Source organism: Schistosoma mansoni, chromosome 1, assembly GCF_000237925.1.
Source record: "Schistosoma mansoni strain Puerto Rico chromosome 1, complete genome".
In the NCBI taxonomy this organism is placed as follows: Eukaryota; Metazoa; Platyhelminthes; class Trematoda; order Strigeidida; family Schistosomatidae; genus Schistosoma; species Schistosoma mansoni.
Genome location: NC_031495.1, coordinates 47120439 through 47147038, shown reverse-complemented (window position 1 = coordinate 47147038; position 26600 = coordinate 47120439). Strand labels below are relative to the sequence as shown.

The following is a 26600-nucleotide window of genomic DNA, read 5'->3' as shown; positions in this document are numbered from 1 at the left end:
AGGTTTGAATTTGAGTCCCCGAACTGATTTCGTGGCTCGACGTTGGATACGTTCCAGAGTGCCTTTATCCTTTTGGAGAGAGGGAGGAAATACTGTTTCCGTACTCTAAATAGGGACAAATAAGACTGTTGAATATTATGTGGAAAGTTCTACCGTCAAACTGGCCAAAAATGCGCTTCAATATTACCAGTGCATGGTTTGCTTGAAATGCGTTTTCATCACAGTTAGCATACGACTTCAACTCGCATGGTACCAACACTCTTAAATCATTTTCGACTTGGTATAACCCTAGAGAGGAGTTACCTAAGTTGTAACTATAGTCTGCAACATGTCTCAGATGGATTACTTTACACTTTGAAGTGTTGAAGGTAATTCCATTGTTGTCTGCCCTATAGGAAGCAATTTCCTACAGGTGCAACTTTGAGCTATTCTCTAGGCCGTTGAGTACAGAGTCTTGGTTTCGCCAAAGTCAGAACAAGTAAGCTATTTGGCCTAATAAACTTTATCTGTTTCTAAAACGTAAATCAACAACATTGGTATGCAAATAAACAGTACAGTCTATTACATAGGGAAAAGGAGAGATATAAATAACATACCGAGCAGTAACTGGAGAATAAGAAAAATGAGTCAACAAGGCGAATATTGTTATAGAATGAACATAAAATTGTGATTGGTGGATAAAACAAAGACAGTCATTCAAGGTCAAAGAGGTCAGTGTGGTGGTGAGCGTTTCACCTTACCATTGGTGTGTTCGTTTATCGATCTCACATTACATGCCCGACTTTGAAGTCGAGTCAGATCTTCCTAAAGTGCTAGCATATCCTTTTTGCTACGTATCTCTCTCCAAAGTTTCACGTCATCAGCCAAAATCAATGTCAGATGAAACTTGTTGTGGAATATCGTTAATGTAAATCAAGAAGAGAAGAGATCCTAGTATTGAACCCTGGGGGACCCCACTGGGACGTTCCATAGCCTGAAAGAAAGTGAAGTTAACCCTGACCTTAAAATGTCGGTTTTCTAGATATCAAGTGAGCCAGTCAATTAGAGGTGGTTTGATATCCAATCGTTTAAGCTTATTGATGAGACATGTATGGTTGACCCTATCGAAAGCTTTTGAGAAATCAAGGTAAAGGATGTCAACCTTCCCCTATCGATCAAGGATGCTTGTCCATCTGTCCGCCACAGTCAGCGGGTTGGTTATACAAGAGTGACTCTTCCTGAAACTATTCTGTTGTGGTGAGAAGAACTTTACTGATAATAAGTATTCGTGTATACCGTTGTATATTAGGGACTCTATAATTTTAGAAGGAATGGAGAGAAGGGTCACCGGTCGGTGGCTTGAGGGTTCGCTGCGTCGACCTCCTTTGAAAATTGGTGTGATGTGAGCCAGCCTCCAAATTCCCGGTAGTTTACCTCGGTTTAACGAGTGTGAAAACATCACGCTAAGTGGTGTTGCCAGGATTGAAGCTGCTTCCCTCAGTATAGCAGAATGAACCATATCCGGACCGGGAGAAGTGTCTCTTCTTAGGTGCTGCAGTTTACGGAACACCATGTCAGCACTCAGGTCCATTTCGGAAAGTCCTGTGCAGTTGCAGGTGAAGCTCTCATCAGTGTAGTTGATGTTGATGTTGAAATGTCCGAGAGTATTGTTCGACCAAAAGACTAGCGACATCCCCGTCGTTATTGGTCCGTAAACTGGACGATATCCAAGTTTCAGATGTTTTCATCAAATGAGCATCATTAGCGTTGCTAAGTTCACGTAGCTCATCCATTTTGTTTGGCGAACTCGCGGCGTTCATGTATAAGCAGCTAATGCTTTCAATTTGGAACGCGTGAGCTTCTTCCTGTGTGTCTATATGAGCCTTGCGTGAGTGGACAGGTAGCTATGAGCACGACCTCAGCCACATGAAGACCTTATCATGCAAGCTATTCCCAGAAACCGTTCCAGGAGTTAACATCTTCAAACCTTACAGATTAGATGGATTCTGAATGTACTCAGAAAAGCTGCCTCTTGAAGGTTGTCTTTGCCAAATGTTGAAGAAAGGAACTTGATTCTAGATAACTCACGTAAACTGATTGGCTTCGGAATATACGTCCGTGAGGATCTCAGCCTAGCTGATAGTATTAAGAGAGGATCGGCAGAAGTGGAAATAAATGAGTGCCGCCGAAATGGTGAAAAATCTCGTTTTCAAGGGTTTTCAGATTGCTAAAGTCCGGGGCAAAACGATCTGCAAACCACTCTGCGTGGTGAGGGAAAGTTCTGCACAGAATAAATGGTGTGCTACACAAATGCTCGCAGTTTACTAAATAAAATTGGTGGATATAGAGAACTCGGATGTCATGGTTAAAATCTGAAATATTAGATACTGAAGTGATTTTAGAAATGTTGGAACGATGCCATCAGCCTTGGCACAGCAAGTATGATGGAACGTTACAGGTTGGTAAGAAATATATGTATAATCATAATCCGAAAAGTTCAGAGAAAATATGGAATGAAGTAGGCACAATCTGCACTCAAGCAGACCAAGAGAATATTCTCGTATGTAAACTACAGAACAATGACACAGAATTGCATTTACAACCTAATTACGGAAGGGAAACGGATCTGAGATGACAAAGGATGATCAAGAAAACTCAGAGATTAAGACAAACTATTTCGGGGTACTTTTTACTCAGTAACCTCTCCTAGACAAAGAACTAGACTCAAATTCATAGTCAACAAGCCGTCTGCTCATTGTGGACTTCGATTGAGACGATGTACTTAAGGTTCTTAGCACCTTAGACATGAATAATTCAACAGGAGCTGATGAACTACACCCCTAAAGCCCGAGACAAATTGCACATTATATCGTGTCCACATTGACTGTGATAATCAATGTTTCACTGGAATAAGGTGTGTTTCCTATGGACTTGGAGGACGCAATCACTTCTATACATAAAAAGGGACAATCACACCTTACAGTGAACTACGGATCTGTAAGCCTCACCAGTCTTGTAGTCGAAATATTGGAAAGAATAGTCAAACAGACCATAATTACATTCGCGGAATCTAACAACTTGTTAAACAACGAACAGCATGTTTCCACAAAAGGTTAATCCTGCACAAAACACCTCCTTATAGCAAGGGTGCAATGGATAAAATCTCTAGACAACGGAACATCAGTGGATGTTTTCTATATAGACTTCAGTAAAGCATTTGATAAGGTGCCGACAAATGGATTACTCTTGAAGCTATAAAGTCATAGTATTGCCGGACCTAACCTTAAATGGTTTAAGGATCTCTTAATAGGTTGTAGACATATATTAAGAACGAATTCCATGTGCTCTACATGGAGACCAGTACTTTGTAGAGTACTGGTTCTGTCATAGGTCTTTTACCTTTTATACTGTATGTGAATGAACTCCTAAGTATAATTGAGTCCCTAATGTTTTTATACGCTGATGATGTAAAAATCTAGCGACAAATATCAGTCGCAGGTGCATATGAGTATATGCGCACTTCAGACAGCCTTGAATGTTGTGATTAGCTGGTTTTAATCGTGGCTGATACCTATCAACGCAGCAAAGTTTGTCTGCGCGCACTTTGGAGATACAAAAAGAAATAGGTACAACATGGGGGAAGTGTCTATACTCGTTGTCCGGTCTCAAAAAGATATAGGGGTGACACTAAGGTATGACTTTAAGACGATGGCTCACTGCCAAGAAGTCACAGCTAAGGAGTTCAGATCCCTCTGGGCTATAAAACGGGCATTCACCAAGTTAGACACCTCCATGTTCACTGCAATATACAAAACCTTAGTGAGGACTAAGCTTGAATAGTGAGTCCAAGCTGTCAGTTCCTTTTTAAAATATGACTCGGATATGCTACTAAAATAAAAAAGGCCAGCTAGTCATGGAATTCTGAAACTCCATGATTTATCAAACAAAGAGCGACTTCAAAAGCTGGACCTCTTCACTCTGTCCTATTGCAGACTAAGGGTAGACCTATTTTGATGTACAAAATACTGAGAAATGATTTTGAACCTAACTTAATCTCTCTTTTTCTTCCCACTAGATTTGGACATCTCAGAGGACACGGCAGGCGAGTAGAAAAGTCAAGAGCGAATAAAATACCTGTCACACATAGGTTTTCACACCGAGTCATTAATAGTTGGAACCTGCTACCCAAAGCAATGGTGTCCTCACCCTCAATCGACTAGTTCAAGAGAAGAATGGACATTCACAGAGAATACTAGAAAAAGAATAAAATGAGCTTTAGGCCTTCTATCCTTACTACACAAATCTGAATCTGAAATTTTTTTCGAATCAGCTTTGTTTTCCCGGTTTCGGCTGCTGCTACTCAAGTCAATGGATTCCTTCAGACAATCCGTTTTATTTTGAGCATTATTTTGTAGATATTGAAAATCTAAGTTAGTCTTGCTTCTGCCTGGGACTTTAACTATCCGCATGTTCGTTCTTGTAGGTACAGTTAAACTGTCATTTATGTTTCTTATCGGAAGCAATGAAAGAAAACGATCTCCGATTTGTTATATCCTTCATTATTATGGGCAACTCAAATTATCAACGAGTCAAACTAATACTCAGTGCCCAGTATTAGTGAATATCATCAATGTTTTCGAAAAGATTATGAGAGACCGACACCTGACAATTCTAAACCAAGTCAGAGATGCTGTAGCCCATTGTAATTCATTCTTCTGATATTCATTGAGTGATCTCAACATATTTAAAAAATTCCGTAGATGCCCATAAACATTAAAGATTTACTTATACAGGCTTGAAAGAAATATCCAGACAATGAAAAATCGCGTTTTAACATTTTTGTCAGATATTGACATTTACCGATATCACACTTAGTATAAGCCCAGAAATTTCCAGAACTAGGGGATGTGCAGAGCTTCCTAAAAACCCTCATTTTTATGTACAAGAACTGACCTCGGGGTTAAGCGTTTCTGACAATTTACTCATTGTTTCTTTTGACGTGCAAATTAATCGAAATTATGGGAACCGGCTAGTAATACAGTTTATACGTATCAACAGCCAACAGACTTTGGAAATCATCAGAATCGCCAGAAGCGAAGCTTATTCTGTTAGAGAGAAGACCCAAGCTACATCATATGATGTTACAAATCTCTGTACTAATATCACTCATTATCTTGATATTCATCATAACCGCAGAAGCTCCTAAACTCCTCAAAGAGGCTCGTCAGGGTAAGGATCTTGCTCTAGACTACGAGAAGCAGATTATTCCGATTGGTGTTAATACTACAATGAGTGTGGTAAGTCTTCTGGAAATTTCAAAAACACTTTTCAGTTCCTCAATCTTCAAACCGTCCGACACAAAATACTCTTAGGGAGCACGTTTTAGCAGGAAGCGTAGCCGGCGAACATAGCCTTCTGTCATACATTACTGATGTGATGACGGAAGTTCATTACCTCTCCGACAATAGTGCAAAACTCAGAACTCTTCCTGCAAATTCTAACGACCATCTGTATGGAAAGATCTTGAACTTACAGGTAGAAAATGGGAAACTGATTTCCAGATATGGTAAGCGATATACTTGCGTTAATGTGGGTACACACAAAACCATTCACTGGATTTTCGTTTACACAGACATTTTTGTGTCATACATTGGTATAGACCTACTAAAACACCATAATACGCAAAAAGATTTTTTCTATTACAAGTAGACAGATAACTCACTGATCGTACGGATGATGATCAACTAAGATCGATCAAAAGAAGCTCAAAATGTCCCGAATTCTTTAGAGTTGCTCGATGTCTTACTTTGCTTATCCTGAAAATTCTACAATCTTTTACTCTTTCGTATCCTTTGATTTGCTATTAGTTCTTACCGTCTCTTAACCTGTCGCTTATAGCTTATACCATTAGTTATCTTCATAGCAGTATGATATACTTAGTGGATGTCTGACCCATGATGCAATTGCTTGGGCCATCTTATTTGCTCGTAAATTGGAACAAGTAGAGACAGTGTATTCCAAAAAGTAGCCCAGATTAAAGCAATATTCACGCACATCACAAACGTAAAAGAGCCTAACATCACAAAAGTAGGGAGGGTGATGTTACTGACCAGCAAACATGATGGTGGAGAGATAACTTCAATCCATCCATGTCTGTAGGGCAGAACATGTTAACTTACGGCTAATTATGTCAAGTGGGATGTCACGAACCAACTGCATTGATGTTGATTTATATATGCAAAATATCCCTTTAAATTGTGTTTGTGACGTTGAATTGGTTTTACTTCCTACCAGGTAGTCCTATTACAAGCAAACTAGACAATTCGTCAAAAACGAAACCTGCTTAATACCCTGTAAAGTCTAAAAACAACAAATGGACTGAAGTAGCTTCGACAAAGAAGGGAGACAGCCAGTTGTGTATCAGAATACTGTTCTCAGCACTGCACTTGATAACTACACAAAATCCCATACTTTCAGGTTCTTTCTGAACCACCTTCATTTTTATAGTTCCTTATCCACTCATACCTTGTTCTCACTTATTTTCTTTAACGCATTAGAATGCTCTTGCTAAATAAGTATCTTAATAACAAAAATATAGACTAGATAGTTATACCTTAGCTACTCCTCAATGAACATTATGTACTCTGCTTCTCGTCCTTCCTTTTTCTTACACTCTTTTTCAGCTCTCTTGAGATACGCCACCGAAAACAGATATGGAACGGGTGACTTCATACTTAGATATTCCGGATGGATATAAAGTTGCGGTTTCTAGGAGCCCCCAACTTCACATGGATGTATTCTCGACCATCAGTTACATGTCGCAACGCGACCTTCATAAAGCACGCCAACTGTGATATAGACAATACGTTTCTTACTCAAACCATCTACATCCATATCTCATAAAATATCGACCCATCTGAGTAGTTTGATACAGTGAAAATTGTAACTTCTGTAACAATTCGATCTTGCCTGTGAACTGGCATGTCTCATGTAACAAACTGTTATTTGAGGATAAATTATTATCATTACTAAGTTGTCAACTTGTGGGGCCTCATTCTGTATTTGTGGGTCAACCCCCGGGTGACGATTAGATATTTAATTGATCCATACTTTAAACAGGTGTGGTAAAAGAGAATACAAGTGGGGAAAATCTAATGTATTTTAATACAAAATTACAGGACATCTTAGTAAAATCTGAAAATCATACAGCATATACTTAATTTGCAATATCAATCGTCTCAAAATTGACTGTTCCTTTGCAGATGTCAGTTAATCGTCTCAGACTTCACTGCTCTTTTATTTAAATGCCGATCGCTTTCAGTTACCGTTCCTTCCTTATCAGTCCTTACGACCTTCTGACAGACATTCTGTCCCTGACTGGCGTTATATATTACTTATGTCGATATAAGTAGCACACATCACATAGGCACTCTATAAACACGACGGAAACTTCCGTGTTTAACCGGAAATATTACACATATCGTTCCAACTGAAATGACCATCTACATTTCCTAAAGCGCACCGACTAGCATTCAAAAAGATAAGGACGGCCGAAATCAAAGTCAACCACATGGTAGACTTGGGAATTATTCTACTATCGAACATCCTATGTGTATCCCCTTTGCATATGGTCCTTAAAAAGGACAGCAACGATTGACGTCCAACCGGTGATTATTGGTGACTGAATACGATAACCAATCCCGATCGTTGCATTTGCCATACACCCACGAACTCACAGCTATTTTAAAAGGCACAATTGAGTTAAGCATTTAAACAAGTTGTTATGTCCACAGACGGCATTCTTAAAACGGCTATTATCATTCCTTTCAAACTCTATGACTTTTCGCTCATGATATTTGACTTGAGAAATGCTGCAAAAACTTTCTGGATGTGTTTTAACAACGTACTTACTTACGCCTGTTAACTCTTGTGGACGAGCTTAGTCTACTCACCAGCTTTCTTTATCTAACTCTGTTCTGAACAGTTCTTTCTTGTTGTTTTCAGTGTCTATTCATTATTTTCATGATTGCTTCCAATTCTCACTGCAGTGTGTTCTTTGGACTTTCATTTTTCTATTCCCTCTCAGGATTTCAAGTTAGCGCTTGTTTCATGATTCAGTTTGATGATTCCCATAGTGTGTATTCTATCCATCTCCTAAAGTCCTCTTCGGCTGGAAGCTGACGTATTCTCTCCCACAGTAGGTTATTGCTGATGGTATCTGGTCAACGAACTATGAGTATCGAGCATAAACAATTGTTTATAAGTACTTGCACTTTTCTGATGATAGTCGTAGTATTTCTCTCAGTCCCACCTCCGTACAGTGGAACAGATTTGATGTTCGTAATGAAGATTCTGACTGTGATGCTGGTTGACAGTTGTTTCGAGTTTCATTTGTCCTTCAAGTGTTTGAATGCTGTTCTTGCTTTGCCGATCCTTGACTTTACATCTGCACCGGATCATCCTTGTTCATGAATGATGCTAAACAGGTATGTGAAAGATCCCACCACCTCCAGAGCTTCTCCAAAAGATGTGATTGGGTTAGTAATCAGCCTTTTCTGACGCCGGTCCTCAATTGGAATGCGATTGGCAGATGTCCTCCATTCACAACATTGCAATGTAATCCGTCGTATGAATTCCACATGATGTTGACAATTTACTCAGCTACTTACTCTGTAATGTCGAAGAAGGTTCCTTAAGGTCTTCCTATCTACTGTCAAATACTTTCTCATTGTCAAGGAAGTTGACGTATAGTGACGAATTCCATTTAACTGGTTGTTCAATGATGATCCGTAGTGTTGACGCATGACCGATCCATATGGAATCCGGTCTGTTGATCCCGAAGTTGGGCGTCTACTGAATATTTCATCCGGTTCAGCAACACTCTGTTAAAAACGTTTGCTGGTACTGATAGTGGCGTGATACCACTGTAGTTATCACATTTGCTCAGATCTCCTTTCTTTAGTATCTTAATAATATCCTTCTTTCCAGCCTGTCAGTAGCACTTGCTCTTCCTCAAAAATCTTGTTGAACAGAGTGGGAAGCATGTTTGTTGTTACTTCAATGTCTGACTCCCCACTGTTAATTTGTCTGATGGTCATCCTGATTTCTTCGGCCGTTGGTAGAGTGACAGCTATAAGGTTTGTGTGTGATGCTTCGGTGTCTGGTGGATTCAATGGGGCTGGTCTATTCAAGAGTTCTTCATCTGTCCCTCTGCCATTGAATCGAAGTGGTTGTCACGCCTTCCTTATCCTTGACCGGTCCCTCTAGTTTACTTTATTCCCCTACCACATTGTTCGTTGTGCCATATATGCGTTACGTTTCTTCTTTTTTTTGCAGCTTTTCCCACTGTCATTGCTAGGTCTTCCACGTGTTTCTGCCCATCAGCTCTAATACCCCTCTTCATTCTCTTGTTTGTTTTATATATTCAGTTTGTGCCTTTATTTTTTTTGCTCTTGTTCAGCTGTTGTTAAGTGCTGTCTTTTTGCTCTTCCTTTCTTGAAACTTGTCAAGGATTTTGATAGGTATTCGTTCCTTTAGATGATGCTTGTTGCAGTTTAGAACCTCCTGACACGTCGAAGTGATTGCTTTTTTGATCCCTTTCTAGTTGTCCTTCATAGTGGTTTCCTCTTCTTTGAATGGGTCTAATAAGGCTTGGAACCTGTTGTTGAGAGCTAGCTTGAGTACATTTAGTTTGTCAGTATGTCGAAAAGAGGTTGTATAAAACTCTTGTAAAGTTGTTTCTACAGTTGTCTAGTGCTTCTTTAGTTTTAACTTCATCTTGAAAACCAGTAGGTGAGGATCCGAAGCCATGTCAGCTCCTCCCTTGATCATCATGTGTGACTCAATGAGACCTATGTAGCTTTGGTTATCCGTCTGTGTGGGACTATTGTGACGTATCAGAGCAACTCCTTGAATGTGTGCAGCATTTTCTTCCTCGTGACCGGTGTACAGCAGCATATCTGCCATATCTAGCCTTTTCTGTCCAGCTTGAATCCGATGGTTCGTAGAACCGTTAACTTGTATCTCTTCATTTCCGTAACTATTTGATCGATCATCCCGATCTCCCACATTGATCAGACGTTCTACATACCTACGTTGACTGTTGTTCTGTTTGTTAGAAGGCGCATCGACCTCTCAACTTCCGAAGAATCCCGGCTTTCACCATGAGGAGCCATAATTCTTCTGAATGAAGATCTTTAAACTCGGAGGACAGAGTTTAAATTGTTTATTCTGGTTAGCGTTTTTATCAAGGTTGTTTCCGACGGAATAGAGTTACTGACTCTATGCTCATCTCGCCTCCTTTGTGTGGGCTTGGGACCGGCAGTAGCTCTGGGAGAGCTACAGGCGGGGTTAAAATACGAAAGCCATACATTAAATACATCACATATATATCTATTAGTTGTTCTTTGCATAGTACATGATTCTTCCTATTCTGTTTTGTTCCAATTCCTCTATTTTTTAAATGTTCCCTTCAGTTGGGTCTTCTCAATCTTCTGCTGCCAGACATTTCACTTCTGATTGGTGTTACATACTACTTGCACCTGTCAACAAAAGCAGCGTGCATGACGCTGTACATGCAAGCCAATTTAACCATTTAAATATATCCCGCGAAATTAATTTATTCTCGGTCATCAAGTTAATGATAACGGATATAATAATATTATTATGTATGATAATAAACTTCATAACGAACCTTCAGTGCTTAGGTTTCCGGAATCATAAAGCAAAATGGCAAACTAAATGCAAGATAGAAAGAAAAAGCTTACAACCGAAATTCTAAGCAATTCAGGTTCAAAGCTAGAGTAAAACAAACCTATCGAAAAGCAGTAGAAAAGAGTGACGCTTACAATAATATTTTACTGTGAGTTGAATGTTTAGGTCTTCTCGCCTGATAAGCACGTTATCATGAACTCTAAGCTGTCTATCTCTTACTGTTACAGGTTTTTGACAAGATTTAGCCTAACCTGATTATGCAAGGTACAAATATATCGACTTCCACTGAGCGTATTTTATCCGTAAAATTGTTGATTGATACCCATTCTCCCATAGAAAGCTCACAGTTCAAACTGAGCAGCCTTTTCAGAGATAACGCGTCACTTTCCACACCCAGAATGGCTCCACGAAAAGACTGGCAACTGGTCCACACGAATAACAAGGTAGATCAATAAAGTACTGAGAATCGGGGGGAGACGTTCTTAATAGTATGTTTTCTACAGTTTGACCGCCTCAACCTCCTTATACGCCTTATTATATCTTATCAAGCAGCGCCCATCTTGATGACTCAACTTGAGTGATTCTCTATCTGTATCAGGTTTTCAAGTTTCCACAGAATGGAAGGATCTATGAAAAATTCATGTTCAAGTAGAGCTTATTACTTCCAATCGGCATTGATGAAAACAATAGGTAGCCAGTTTCCTTCTATTGTATTTAAATTTTCCTAATAAACCATACCGGAAAGTCTTCGGAAAGCATGATGATCCAACAATTGCTGGTTTTCCATCTTTTCAGACAGGGTAAAATCAAAGATTTGTGAAATTGCGCATTAAAATTAGTTTGAAGAAATTTATATACTTATTGACCATTGAAAAAAGAAATAAAGTTTCAAAGACAATTTATATATATATGTATATATATATATATATATATATATATATATATATATATATATATATATAATGGCACACCTATCGAGGCATTTACAACACAGACTAGAACATTAGTCTATTTCAAAACGTATAGTTTTAACCCTAAGTAATATAACCCCAAAAAGCGGGTTACTAACTGGACAAACAGCTAACTGAATAAGTCAGATACAGGATGGCAACGTAATCGAGAATTCCTTGCTTCAATCTTCGTGTTCTCTCCTTCAATATATTCCTCGATAAATTCGTTAATATCTACAAAAAGTTAAAAAACAATAACTAGAATAGCGACAACGGAAATCATGACTATTTTAGGAGCACATTGTAAAATTGATGAACAAATACGAATAAATTGTAGCATCCGATGCTGCCCGCTAATAGCATCATTTTGACGATATGGTCTATTCAACAGTCAGAAAATGTATTAACAAGAAAACCAAGGTATATATAGTTTCGTAAATAAACGTTGATGAGTGCATATACAATAATATGCATGATTATGCTTAAACTACCATGAAAGTGAAAGCAACAGTCTAAGACGTACAATGCCAAATATTCGACATATGGTAATGACAACTACGGTGTGCGACAACAGAAAACCATCAAGTATCCTTTGTGATCATAGTAAATTGGTGGCACAGTGTTGCATTATATTAGGAATATGTATTTAATAGACAGCATCTAATTCGTTCCGAAAGAAAACTCAATCTTAAAACAGTTCACAGTGACCTATAAATCAGCTATACATGGAAACTTGGTATGTATATGCAAAACCTTACGACATTTTTGATGAAAGCAGGAGATGGATTTATATGCAAACCGTGTAATGCTTCAAATAACAAAATATTATCTGCAACTTTAATGTAGCTCAGTTGTGTGTATAATACACTTGCCACAAATAAACAGATTTTTATCGTCAAAGCCTTCAGAATATATAACCATTCCGGGTGCTAATAACTCTCTCAGCAATGTCGTTTAGACGCAAAAGTTGTTTTAAAAACAGTATCAACAATAAGTGCGGTTTAAAGGCATATTCCAGAGAGAAATGGTAACATGAGTAAAGTCTAGGTCAATAACAACACTTGTTCGATTAATAAACGAATAAAAACCCTATTATTTCAAGCATAAGAAAAGTCGCCTGGCTCATTTGGACAGATAAATGAAAGGCTAAATTGTGTAGAGTCTTGGGGAAATACCAATCAATATTATATCTCCCAGGTAGCAACTAACAAACACTTCACTATCCTAACATAAAGTTACGTTCGTTCCTGTCACTATAACCTACAGACAACGCGGCCCATACAGTTTTTGAAAGACAACTGAGATATGACTGTAAGCTGTTTATATTTTCCATACTTACAAACTGAAGGAATCTGTAAAAAGGTCTAAGGGAAAGAAAACGAATAGCAAAATTAGGTTGGGAAAAGTCAAGAAAGTTGACGCTTTTCTTCTGTGAAAAACTGACAGGCATTTTACAGAAAGTCAGAGCTTCGGATATTTTTGGGAGCCGAAAATGAAGATACATTGGAAGATTTAGGCTAATTCTATATAATCTTTAAACTCGTCACCTATTAATTGAGTGCTTAAGGAAGTGTATGTTATTAATAAAAGTGTTCCTTAACACTATCGTCTATATTTATTGATGATAATCTTCCCTCTCTGTTAGTTTTCATTATGATCTTTTAAGGGTAGAAGAAAGTGACAATAGTAATGAGTTTAGCCACTAGTAGTAGCCATCAATCTCTGAACTGTTTCATCCTCAAGAAACTAATTGCAATAGTAACGCGAACTATGCATACATATATGTACACAACTATAGAAGCGTTAAGATAAGACTTATAACATCAAATATATTAAGGACTGACATTAACTGGAGAACCATTAACTAATATTTCAATAATAATTGTGCTAGTTAGTGATGATGTTCAAGATGAATTTGTGGGGTTCTAATGAGAAGACATTGTGTGTGGGCACAGTGTAGCAAGTAAAACTAACGATAACTAAGTGACTGTAGCGATGTAACACGTGTTGAATAAAGGTAAACATGCTCTCCAGGACTCCAATTCGGTGGTATGTGGAGAGTGCTCTGACAAGAGGAAATAACAATTCATTTTTCGATCACTGTTGTGATTATCAATATACACGGCTAAGAAGCTTCAAAATGAAAAGTCACGACTGTCCACCACTAATATGTCTTGAACGGTTCTTCATATTGGCGAAAACTAGTTGTAAATCGATCAATCACGATGCAACTTTATCTTACTTTTCTTTCCACTCATGGATGTTTAAAGGTAATGTTCGGTCAGAAAATCATCTTGATCATCTTTTGTCCGATGAGACGTTTAATAGACTAATCGCTGCACATCGTAAGTAAAGCGAAAACTATTATTCATTTTGTACTTGATTTGAATCTTTTCATTGATGTTTAGGACTGCAATTTACCAGTCACTTATTGACATATGTGCATCCTGTACGGATCGCCTCGATATTGCCTCAAGTCGCAAGCATTATGGGCAAAGATGGATGGTGGCTAGCGGTGGAACTCTGGGACGCAGGTACATCCAGCTGACGAGTCCTGGATTTCACTGCTAACCACCATCCGTCAAACCTATTATCTTATCTTTTTCTGCAGCAACTAATTCTTATGTTTATTGATACCTCTGTAAGCATAACAAAATTAATGATATCAAAATTTCGCGAAACAAGAATACTTTTCAGTTAAATTACCGTAAAGTCGCCTAGGAACGACATTTTCATCATCGAACAAATCTCAATAATCTGATTTACTTACTTGGATGTTGAAATAATTTTTCTCCATTCATGTTAACATAATATGTTCCAGTATAATACCAACCTTGTGGAAGAGGATATAAATGATACCTTTCCTTAAAGATAAATGTAGAATGAATATCTTTAAAAGATAATGAAACACTGGTGTGAACATATGAAAACAATGAGTTTTGTACAAGTTTATTGTGTATTCAGAAATAACAACGCAGAAGTGTAGCAATTTTTATCACAGTCTTATGAAAAATTACTCTTGGTGTTGGACAAATATTATTGAACCCGATAGCCTGTGATAAATGTGTCAGTTTTAACTTTAAAGTTCTATTTTTTTATAACTGTGATCTTATATACGTGTACTTTTACTACTCGTGTCCATGTTAGTTGTGTTTATGTATGTTGTTATATTTACTTTGTACGTGTCTGTATTGTCCACTGTATCCACTATGTATACCAATTATACATAAGTTTACTAAAAGACTTACATTTTGAGTTGGCCGTTACTGCATCTCCAATCTATGTTTATTCAACTCACATTCACAGTTTTCCTGCAGATAAGCATCTCGAAATATATTATTCCTGCTAACATCTAGTAGTTTGATTATTGGTTTGCCGTTATATTGACGTATAAAGTAGTAAGGATGTATAGGAAGATTAATATGGGATATATGTGTATTTCATAACGAGCATGATTCATAATAAATTATAGTCACTTAGGGATTACAGTAGCATACGTTAACGAATCCCACTGTTTACTGAATACTCTAAAGCTTAGATGAGCTCAACCACTTAAACCTTATTGAAGACAATAAACTTCTATTATAAAACAATAAGAAGATAAAAAGGAATGTCTGAGGTTATCTATTCCTTATATTCTAAATGAAGAAACTGGCCAGAAACATAATCTGTAGTTTGAATATCTTTGTTAATGTAGACTAACCGTCATAATTTGAAGTATTTAAGAGACCGTTTTAGATTTAAGATAGGAAAAATGATTTTCTAAGGTGCTAAAAATGTTTTCTCATTTTTAACGGGAAATGAATAAAGAAATGTTGGAAGATCTTGTAACTTATTAAACCATTCAATATGTTTAAAGTGTTTATTTTTATTTTATCAACCCCCTTTGTATAAATGAGTTTTTCAGTACACACTAATACTCATTAGGAAAAAGACGTATACACCTGACGAGTTCCAAATAAAATGAAAATAAGTCCTGGAATCAGCTCGTCGAGAAATTAATTTATGTAACAGTTGAATCCTAGATAAATGAATATTCTGTATTTGGGTTGTCTTTGGATTGATTATTATAGAATATTCTAGAATATTCCTTTACGCCTCATAAATTACACGGTTATTTCAATTTGTTTCACTTCTAGAGTGTGAATTAAATAAACTATCCAACTAATTGTCGTATCTGAACCTCCAATTTAACACTCAGTAAATTAACAGCGTTTTCAGTTCAGTAGGAAGTACAGATCACATAGTTTATGTTTGCAGTCAAGTTTAATTGAAGCCGATCTATAAACTGAGTCTCTCTAATGATTTCATTGGTTTGTGAATCCTAAATATTCTGCCTTCGTTCATTTCTATGAAAGAAGTTGAAAGTTTTAGTATTCACAACAAACGACTTCTTAAATATACCTAGTGCTATGGTAAAACTATTTATATTTAATAATAATTCAAATAGATGTTACGACTGAATTTACCAGTTCTAATGGATCAGACAAACTGATCAGTAACATCTACTACTTGTTGGTTTTTCTTATTTGTAACATCTTCATAATGAGTTCCTAATGTATCTCTATTTCGCGAGTATATATCCAATCTTCCGTTTCTTCTTGAAATGGTTTTCCTACGATTCTATCACTCTGAAAACAATCCATATTATCATACAAGTCACAATATTAAGTGTACAAAACACAAAAAATCACAATTTATATAATTACTAACATGAATTTTATTGAAGTCTTCTTCAGTTAAATCTGATCTTCTTATAAGTTCTCTAGGTTTCTCATGTTTAGTTATGGTTTCTCTAAACCAATTAGCAAATAAATTATTTAATTCATTTGAATTTTCCATATTATTTGATGCATCTGCTATTGTACAAGTTAACCAGTAAAGTTTGTCATTTCTGTTTGACTTTTTATTTACTTGATATAAACAATTAATACCCGACAAGGTTACATAGTCCAATTCATAGAGTTTCGATGAATCTAAAATATTAAATTAGCCAAATAGATTACATGAGTGTTGTAAATTATATCTTGTATGGCTTATTATTTTTCTATTCCAGTTTTCTCCTCATCAAATTAAATAACGAATCTCTTACGTATAAAGAAAGTCATAAGGATTTAAGTCAACAACTTTGATTATTCATTTTGCATTGTTTATTTGAATCTTCCCATTGATGTTTAAGACTGCAATTGATCAGTCACTTATTGGCATTTGCGGATTCTGTACGGATTGCTTCGATATTGCTTTATGTCACAAGCATTATAAGCTAGCCACCATCTATCTTTGCTTATAACTCTGATTATTATTTTGAAAAGCCGTTTAAAATAACCTTATCCCATCCCTGGGCAGGAAATAATTAAAAAAACAACTTTTTCAAAAGTTCTCTTTTGTTTTTTATTTGTTTATTATCTTCACCTTTTATAATCCTTGAACATTTAACCTGATTAGAGGGTTGTTTGTGGAGATTTTTAGTAGTTTTTATCAATAGTTGAAATCATGAGTCAATTGAAGCTAGACCACTATGGAAAACCTGGAAGCATTGGACCTGATTATTAACACACTTTCACTAAGTAATTCAGAAATATAATTATGTGAACAACGAAGATTATTTTCAAAAAATATTCTCGTCAGGTACTTCGTTTTTATTGATTATTTTAATAGGTTTATTTTACTTACGTTTTGACCCATATCCAGAGTCAAAATATTTGCTCATTTTACAGTTACGATTAAAACAATCGTCTTCCTATTAATTTTAACTTAATTTTTCTTTATCTACATCACTGTCACTATTGACGAACAAATTGTCTTGATTAGTCAAATGTTTCTTTATTCATGTATACAACTATTATTGTATATTAGAATAAGGCATATGAAAGTTTAATTGAAAATAATATTGTTTGCTTTTTCAACTTTAGTTATGTTGATTGTTGTTAACCTTGTTTCTAATGATTTTGCAATAACATTCCAGATGAATGGCGTCTTTTGATCTTAAGATCTCACATGCTACTCAATCGTTCAGCTAGAATTCTTGAAAGTATTCTCTGCATATAGTGTTAATTGACAAACATCTCAAGTTTACTAATAAAAATAGCTAAGTTATGAGATTAAAATGAACTTACCGTCTACAAAAGCGATTTGACCACATAATGTATAGATATTTCCATGAAAAGGCCATGGTTTCAAGTCTCCAAATATGCCTATAGTGAGATAGAAGGGGAGGATTATCAGACTATTCACTTTACTTATTAGTGCGTTTAAAGGATAGAAACTGATAATAAAATTTATTCTTAAAAGTTTAAAATCTCCAACAAACTAAAACACAGATACATGGATGATGAATATTCTCAACAGATGTTACAGCTATCCACCCAGTGAGAAAAGTCAACTATGACGGAAAAACATTCCTCAAAATTATAGCACATGAGCTTAGTATTGTTGGTGAAATAGTATAAAATTATAAATGGTAATCGACAATGTTAACCTGAATCGGTTTATAGGTTAATTGGAATTATGAGATTAATCAGAATATGTATGGATAATATAGGCTGAGAGGAATAACACAATTACATATCAGATAAAATATTTGACTCAGGACTATATGATGCATAATCTTATGAATTAAGGAGGAAATAATAAATTGAGGTGAGTCATGGCTAAATTCGTTATATGTTCATAAGATTTCTAATAATAATGGTATTGATAACAATGATATAAAGATACATGAACAGTAATGACAATAATATTCTGCTTCTGGTTTCTAATGTTCTTTCAAACTAAACTTTATTGATTACGGTGATGAAACTTTATAAAATATCATTTCCAGCATGCGACTGACCATCAGTGAGCAGTCACGATCCCTCCGTCTGTGAATAGAGCTCAGAAACTCCGATATCGTACGTCGTGCGAAGTGACCGACGCGCACAGGTGAAGAGTTCAAAACGAGGATGAAACAGCGATCCTGTGCGTTGATGGTCCAACTAAGATCAGTTCGTGATATGAAGTCTATGAAAATTCTACAATCTTCACAAAATTTCGCACTGATGTTGCTGGTGCAAATGTAGGCCGTTTGTGACCAATAAGAAGCCTTGAAATCTATTGGATTCATATTATTATGAGAGTCTTGTACTTCCAGCTTTATTCAAATTTATCAAGTCATCAAAGTGTCTGAAATAATATTTTGAATAAGACGAATTTAATTTATGAAAATGCAAAAGAGGAAGCCTGTCTGAACATTTATTAAATTAGGTTACTTTATAATTACGATAATTATCGACTTGAAGTTGACCAAGATAAAAGTTATGATACATCACATGTCCTTTTACGACAAATAGTGGTTACTTTAAACATTTAGGGAACTTCGATCTAGACAGATTTAGGCACGTAGCTATTCACTCCATAGATTGCTTTCAATGATTTACTTATGCTGGCTGTATGGGCCGTTTGAACTAAACAAAGCACTAGTTACCGTTTATATATATCTTTATAGTATGGAAACCTTAATTTTCCTTGTTGATAAATTTAGGTGACGAAATGTTCATATTAGCTAAGAAACTAATAAATCACGACCTTAAATACTTAATTTCATTTATTGTCATATATGAGTAACAATTTAAGTGTAAATAATCTTAACGTTTAAATAATAGTGTTGGAGCTTAGATTTAGTCATACATGAACTGTATCGGTTGTTAGTGTGAAAGCCAGACGTGTTTGATGGAATAACTCAATTTTCGCCCTTTCAAACATTTGCAACTATTAAGACGTTATTAATCAAGTGTAATGCTTACCATTCAAAGCATTCATAAATGGCTTTCGATCAAGTTGTCGATTAAAATGAAGTGTTATATTGCGTAATCTGGGAGAAGGTGGAGTGAGAGTACATAAACTGAAATTTGAAAAAGAAGAGCGGGTGCAGTTATTGTTTTTATTTCGGTCGTAATTTTAAAAAAAATACTTGTTTTTGCAGTTTTAGTTCTCTTTAACTTTAAACTTTCGTCAGCTTTATCTTTAATGTTAGTCAGTTAAAAAAAAGGTTCACTACAGTCTGTAATCTAATAAACATTTGTTCCCCAAAAAAACTATAGACAACAATTTGACTTAGATTTCTTGTAAGATTTTACTGAAGAAATTTAGAATGACAAAAGCATTATATGCGAAAACCGAATTTGAAAAAGTAACGGAATTCTACAGCTAATAAAAACAAGACAAAGTAACTGATTTTAAAGAGATAACAGGGTCTCAGATAGTTGTTTGTAGTTCATGAATTCATTCGTTACACGAATTTCAATCTTATCATAAAAGTTGATACATTGAGTCGAAAAATTCCTAAAAAGTGTAATTTGAGAGTGATTTTTATCTGTTTTGACTATTAGTTGTTATAATTTGACAATCAGTCAGTCAGTGAGTCAGCTACAACGTAGGACCAGGCATGTCACCTAGAGTCTCCAACCATTGGTTACGATAGTCACGCGGATACCAACCAAGTAGTCTGCATCTACCAACATGGCTCAGACTAGAAGTTAGTAACTTCATGCTCTGATGCCACGTTTTGGTTTGGCCGCCCCCAACTCTCTTCCAACCATCCCCTACACTAGTCAGCATAGCGCGTCGTGGTAATCGATGTTCAGGCATATGTAACACGTGGCCCAACCATCTCAGTCGATGAAGATTCATGACCTCATCAACTGATTTACCATCATTTCCTAATACCATGCGTCTAACAATCAGTATTCAATGTTATCCATTTGTCCATTTTAATATACCTCTGCTAACGGTTTAATGATAACATTAATAAGTTTGTATTCTATGGTGAAATTTCAACAGTTAAAAGAATATATTCATGGGACAGGTTTAAACTAAAGATAATGCATTTAAAACCTATATGAAACTAACTATATTACTTTCGTTGTTATTTCCCACGTTTTGACATAGCAACGTGTCTAGTTGGGTGGAAAGCTAATTGTTTACAAATGATTATTATCTCTATCTAGCGAACATTGAATTTAAGAACCGTTTACAAATGCCCCAAATGCCCTGGTAAGGCCGAGAGTGGGGAGAGTTCGCTCTCCCTCTCGAAATGCTCTCATATGCCCACGCGTATATAGCCTCTGCCAAGGAAGTCCTACTCACTGCCTTCTCGTGGGATAACTGTTGTTTACGAAATTGAGAGGACGAAAAGCGAATGTCCGGCGCTTTAACCGGGTCGGTGGACACGGAAAGTTCACCTAGGGGAGTTGGGAAACCCTGATTCCAAACCAATGGGGCACATGGGCTCCAGTATCCTGAAGGAACAAATGGCGTATGAACCAATTGTTGGTCACCGGCTACCATGGGACTGCATCTCCTTACAATGCTCCACTACCTTGTGGACTGGACCTTCAGGTCAAAGGCTCGGGGTGTGGCCCCCTAAGAAAACCACCTGTTTCAGTTTAGGCACCTGGGCAGTATCACAGCCCTCACACAAATCAAATGAGATTTGTGAGGCGCATATTTATCTGGTGCTTCCTTGTACCAATATTTATGTGTTTAAATAAATAAATAAATAGTATCATAATTCTACGTGTTTGTTAGAATACATGGTAACCAAATATGTAGTATATTCACTCAGCTCTAAGCTTGTTGAATTTTACTTATTCCTTTAAATAAAAGTTTAAAATTTCAAAATGTTATATTTTTCTGGAAGTGTGGTTTAATTGTTCACTAGAAACGTTTATTATTAATGTTGTATTAGGTGACAGATTTATTACCTTGGGTAAGATAACAAACGTGCACGCTGCAATATTGGATTTGAAAATTCGTTTTCATCCATTAGTGCTTCAAGTGTATGACTATTTTCAGTTTTCCCATCTGGAATAAATAGATGGCTTAAACGTGGATTGACTGAGTGTAAGAGTTCTTCAATTTCAGTAAATGGTACACCCATTTTGGTAGCATTCACCTTATAGAAAAGATAGATAAGATGGTATGATAGTACATGGATTAAAAACAAACATCATTGGAAAAGTGATGAGTTCTTTTAATATAGATACTTTAATTACATGTATACCTTTGAGAAAGACCATAAAACATCCTATGCCACTATCTCTCTTTAAGAGACTTATCACTATTTACTCGTTAAACAATTCTCAAAAATAATCCAATTTACAATTGAATGTATTTTTAGTAGGTTAGTGTTGTTATAGTTCTTTATTTAGGGATTTATACTAAGTGATTTTTTCATGCTATAAGTTGAAAATCTCGGTAGTAAACTCAATCAAAAATATGTTTTCACAAACGACATGCGATTGACATTATGGTCACAAGTAACAAAATAGGAGGTTCGAATTGTTTATTAAAGAAATTGAACACTTCAAAATCTTTTTGGTCTTTCAAGTAATGAGGAGAGGAAATACGAGTCTATTCTTCTAGATAAAATGCCTGTTACTAGAAAAGAAAACGCTTTAATCAAACGATCTACCTACAGAAAACCTACACAAACAGAATTGTGTCTTAGTTTTCATAGTTACTATTTACTTCAATACAAATGAGGTTTGATCAAAAATTTATTGACTGTATCTGAACAGATGATGCTATTGAAACTGAGGCGAAGCCACTGAAAGAAATACTTATGGAAAATGAATATCCATTAAAGTTCATAAACTGATAAAAAGAATGAAGTATGTTGGGATTTATTATACTTCTAGAGTCTCAAAATTCTAACTGCATCTCTCTACTACTGTCTGATGAGTCAGGTGGTCGTATTTTACCGGTAAAAATATACTATATATATATATATATATATATAGTTATCATTGATAACCTTTTGTTATTCTAATCCTTTACATTCACTTATGTCAATTGTTCCACACTATTTATTACCCCAATGCTAAAACTCTAATACATATTTGGTTGTAAGCAGCTGATGAGAAACTACAAAATATAATGATTTCATATTATTCTGCATCAATATTTGTTCTGTCTTTATTTAAATTCATAAGGGGAACTAACTGCATGAAACACATGAATAAGCAGGAGAACACGTAAAAAAGTGTGATTAAGTGAACCTTTCATCTAGAGATATCAATTTTTCATTAGTTATGACTCAGTAACAAGACAAAAATTAAAAGGTGTGAAAGAGCTCGTTTAGTGATTAAAATTTCAAGTGTAATAGCTATATACCTGGTTAGATTTTGGAGGTCCTGTTAACAGTAAATAGTTTGTCCATCCTTCAGCAATCAATTCTAAGACACCTGGAAACGTCATTCTGTAAAATATAAGTATGGATTTACAAAAACTGTTTTACAAAATCATTTATATGATCGCCTTGATAATTCATTAAACAATAAAACAATTGGTTTACAGATCATAAACAATGGACATTTTATTGACCTTGCTTAGTCGATTACAACTTTTCAATTTTAATTTTGTTTTAATATTAGTAACTCATTTCATTAACATAGGGACGCCGAGAGTATAGTCTACTCTGCTATTTACTTAAAGCAAGAAATTATACTATTATCAAATGAGTAAAACATCAAGAATAGGGATTGCTGATAAGCGAAAGGCTTAAGTTAAGCAGAAACTTTTTAGTTAATGATAAGTAAGTAAAATGTTAAGCAACTACATAGGTACTATTATAAAATTGCAAACTAAATATTCTACTAAATAAAGAAATACTATAGAACAGTTCAGACATATCGACATATCTAACAGACAGATAATCGTTTTTTATTTTATAATATTGAAAGTTTATAGTAATAACAATCTGATTAATACATTTTATGTAATTTTATATAGTTGAAATCATGAGTTAATTGAAGCTGGAGTACTATGGTAAACCTGGAAGCACAGGACGGCCGTTTCGTCCTATTGTGGGACTCCTCAGCAGTGTGGATCCACGATCCCGCCTCGCGAGATTCCAACCCAGAACCTATCAGTCTCGTGCGCGAGCGTTTAATCACCAGACCACTAAGCCGGCATCCAACGGTGTTAATGTCTAACTTCAATCAATCCACAAAGTTGACTCATGATTTTAACTATATAAAATTATTAAAATCTCCACAAAACCCCCTTCTGATGACATATTCATGTTTCTATGGTCTAATTTACACATGCTGAAATCATTATGAGTTATCTAGTAAAAATTGCGACCAACTTTAAATAGTTTGAAATATTCTTCATTCATCTTTGACAAATGAGTATACTCAATATTAGTGTTGTTTAAATAACTATTTGAATGAAAGAAGCTAGAATGTTCATTTTTTCTTCAAAAATTGAAGAAAAGCCATCGATGAGTGAAGAATTCATTTCATTTATCTTAATTCTCAACTCTTACTCAGTTCAAAGTAGAAGTGGATTAAACGAAAGATTTCACATCAAACTAATAGTAATTCATTATATTCAGAAGAATCGGACTTAAAACCCCGATAAATTTCCATGATCGATTGTTTGTTTCACGAGTAATAAGAAAATAGAGAAGTTAATATTATTTTATTTTTATTTGCTTATATGTACTGTAAACTAAAAGTCTTCAAGTAAGGATAATTCTTCAGATATATTGAATTTATTTATGAGACCACTAAATTGATAAATAAAAATACGCATGGGGATTAGTGGAGATTGTAGTATTTTCACGGTTGGATTCACGAGTCCATCAGTGACCAATGAAGTCCAATCCGTGTCGGATGGTTGTGCAAGAACACGAATCAATTGAAATTAGACATTGACACTGTTGTATAACAACTCAGTGGTCTAGAAGCTAAGCGTTCGCGCGAGACCGAAGGTCCTGGGTTTGAGTTCCGCGTGCGAGATCGTGGATGCGCACTGCTAATGAGTGGAATTTGAAACTTTTACTGAATGAGCTGATGAAATTAGAAAAATACTTATTGTATATCAGCCTTTTTAGAAAATAAGTCATTTAAAAAGTGTAGAATATTTATATTAAATAAGCACAGCTCTATGGTGAAATACTATGTAGTTAGTTGTGAAAATGTTATAAACATAATATTACAACATCCCACTTGGGTAGAATTTATTATTAATAAGCACAAATTAAGGTTAATTTCAGCGATCTGTTAGGAGCTGGTATGGCTGACTGACATGTAAGCAAATTGTTGGAATAGATTCAGGTCACTAAGTACGAGAGTAAACTAATCAAGGATTCATAAAACAAAATTGAGCAAAACATTAAGATAAACAAATATGTCAAGTAATTTATCACAGGTTAATCTTTCATGATGTATATAAATGAATATATCACTGATAAATTAACAAAAACATGAGTTTAAAGGTTATTTCGACCAATATTACATTTTTGCTTATTAAATATATTTATAGATTTATCAAAGAGCTGATTAGATAGATCCCAAACAAAGTGAACATGTTAATTTTAAGTTGATGATAAATACCTTCCATCATCCATAATGGCCATTCGTAAATCAATACATGTTGCGACACAACCTATCAAGAAATAAGAAGTGAAGGAATTTGATATAACAAACATCAACTTAATCAAAATAGTTCAGTCTAGTTAGACAATTTTTTTTTCTGTCATATTAAAATAGTAGTGTGCCAGTTTAAATTACCAAAACTGATTAGCGGTAGATGTTGCATCTTGTGAACTTTCAACGTCAGTGACTTGCAGTTAGAATATTTAACAGAGAGTTAATTATGTAAAATATCCTTTAAAATGTTAATCTGGATGATCATAATTATTTACATTTGTGTGACGATTATCTTAAATTTAAAATGAACTATCGGTGAGTGTCTTACAAAGAGGTCAGCATCTTTGAATAGATCTTTTTGTGAGAAAAACTAAACAAACCATGTATATTGTCAGCTTGTGATATGTTACATCAATGCATTGATAATTCTCGTCTGGTCAATGAGAGATGCTTGATGAAACTGAGCTATTCATAAGTCTCGGCCACTACGTCATGAGTTATTTGTTACTGAGTAGTCAATGTTTATTTGCATAATGAAAACATAAACTACAAAAATCCCTACTACATTCCTATATTCATAAAGTCATTGGGTCGTTATAAAAACTTAGTCAAGTATAATACAGTATTTTAAACATCTCATATTCACATTTGGAGTAAGTTAGTTATTTACCAGGATAAAAGATTGACTAGACTTCCCGTATGATTGAAGTAGTAACGATAAACGATTACGTATGTTATTTACTATATGAGAAAAATATGTCAAAATCTCTGGATTGGATCCCTAAAAATGATGGGATCAACACAAGGTTAAAGCGTATATTTTACACCGGAAAATCTTACTAACGCAATCTATCAGACCAAGTTAATTTACAGCACCCCAGAAGTGTCAGAACACAGAAACCAAGTTACATTTACAGAGTCAAACCTTACTGCATCAAGTATTCTTGGGAAAAGATAAGTTATTACTACGCAAGCGCAAGAAAATCCATATCGGACTGGAAAAAGTACCTCGTGTAGAGTGCGGGCGAAGTTATAAATTATCTTATCCACGTCCACCAAATAGACACTCCATGAATGAAAATCAAATTGTTTAGAACGTATGCGTGATATATAAACAGTAGGTCTACATTTGAAATCAGAGAACGATAAAAATTAAGTCAAACAAAAACAAACCTCTGGCGCGTAAAGTGTGAACTAACTATCGTCTAGAAAACAGTACTGTGTGCTATGTAAAATAAACAGATAAACACAGAATTATACTTGACTACAGTGCTGAAGGTACCAAGTTGTAGAAAATGAGCAATTAACAAGGTGCTGTATAGATATGGTGAAACAAACTCATTTGCATTTTTAAAAATATCGGGATGAAATTGAAGTTCAATAAGATCAGGTTGGGATGTATCTGGCTGCCATAGTTATAAAATCATAAAGAATAATTGATTATTTCTTAACGAAATCTTTAGAAGATGGCATTCTTAAAAAAACATTATTGGTGGGACGATGATTTGTGGATGATATTTGAGGAACGCTAAAGTGACCTAGA

The 26600-nt window shown here is 35.4% G+C and overlaps 1 protein-coding gene across 1 annotated transcript in view; it reads right to left on the bottom strand.

The window, feature by feature from the left end:
• Positions 1 to 26600, bottom strand: part of Smp_171830 (putative pseudouridylate synthase) — a gene marked incomplete at its 5' end in the record, with an annotated part of 50542 nt that overhangs the window by 8803 nt on the left and 15139 nt on the right. Inside the window, 8 exons of the mRNA XM_018794630.1 lie at positions 11778 to 11876; positions 14413 to 14506; positions 16356 to 16618; positions 17759 to 17836; positions 19424 to 19521; positions 21383 to 21573; positions 22794 to 22878; positions 25022 to 25073. Of these exons, the coding sequence (XP_018649023.1) occupies positions 11778 to 11876; positions 14413 to 14506; positions 16356 to 16618; positions 17759 to 17836; positions 19424 to 19521; positions 21383 to 21573; positions 22794 to 22878; positions 25022 to 25073 (960 nt within the window). The remainder of the gene's footprint in view (positions 1 to 11777; positions 11877 to 14412; positions 14507 to 16355; positions 16619 to 17758; positions 17837 to 19423; positions 19522 to 21382; positions 21574 to 22793; positions 22879 to 25021; positions 25074 to 26600) is intronic.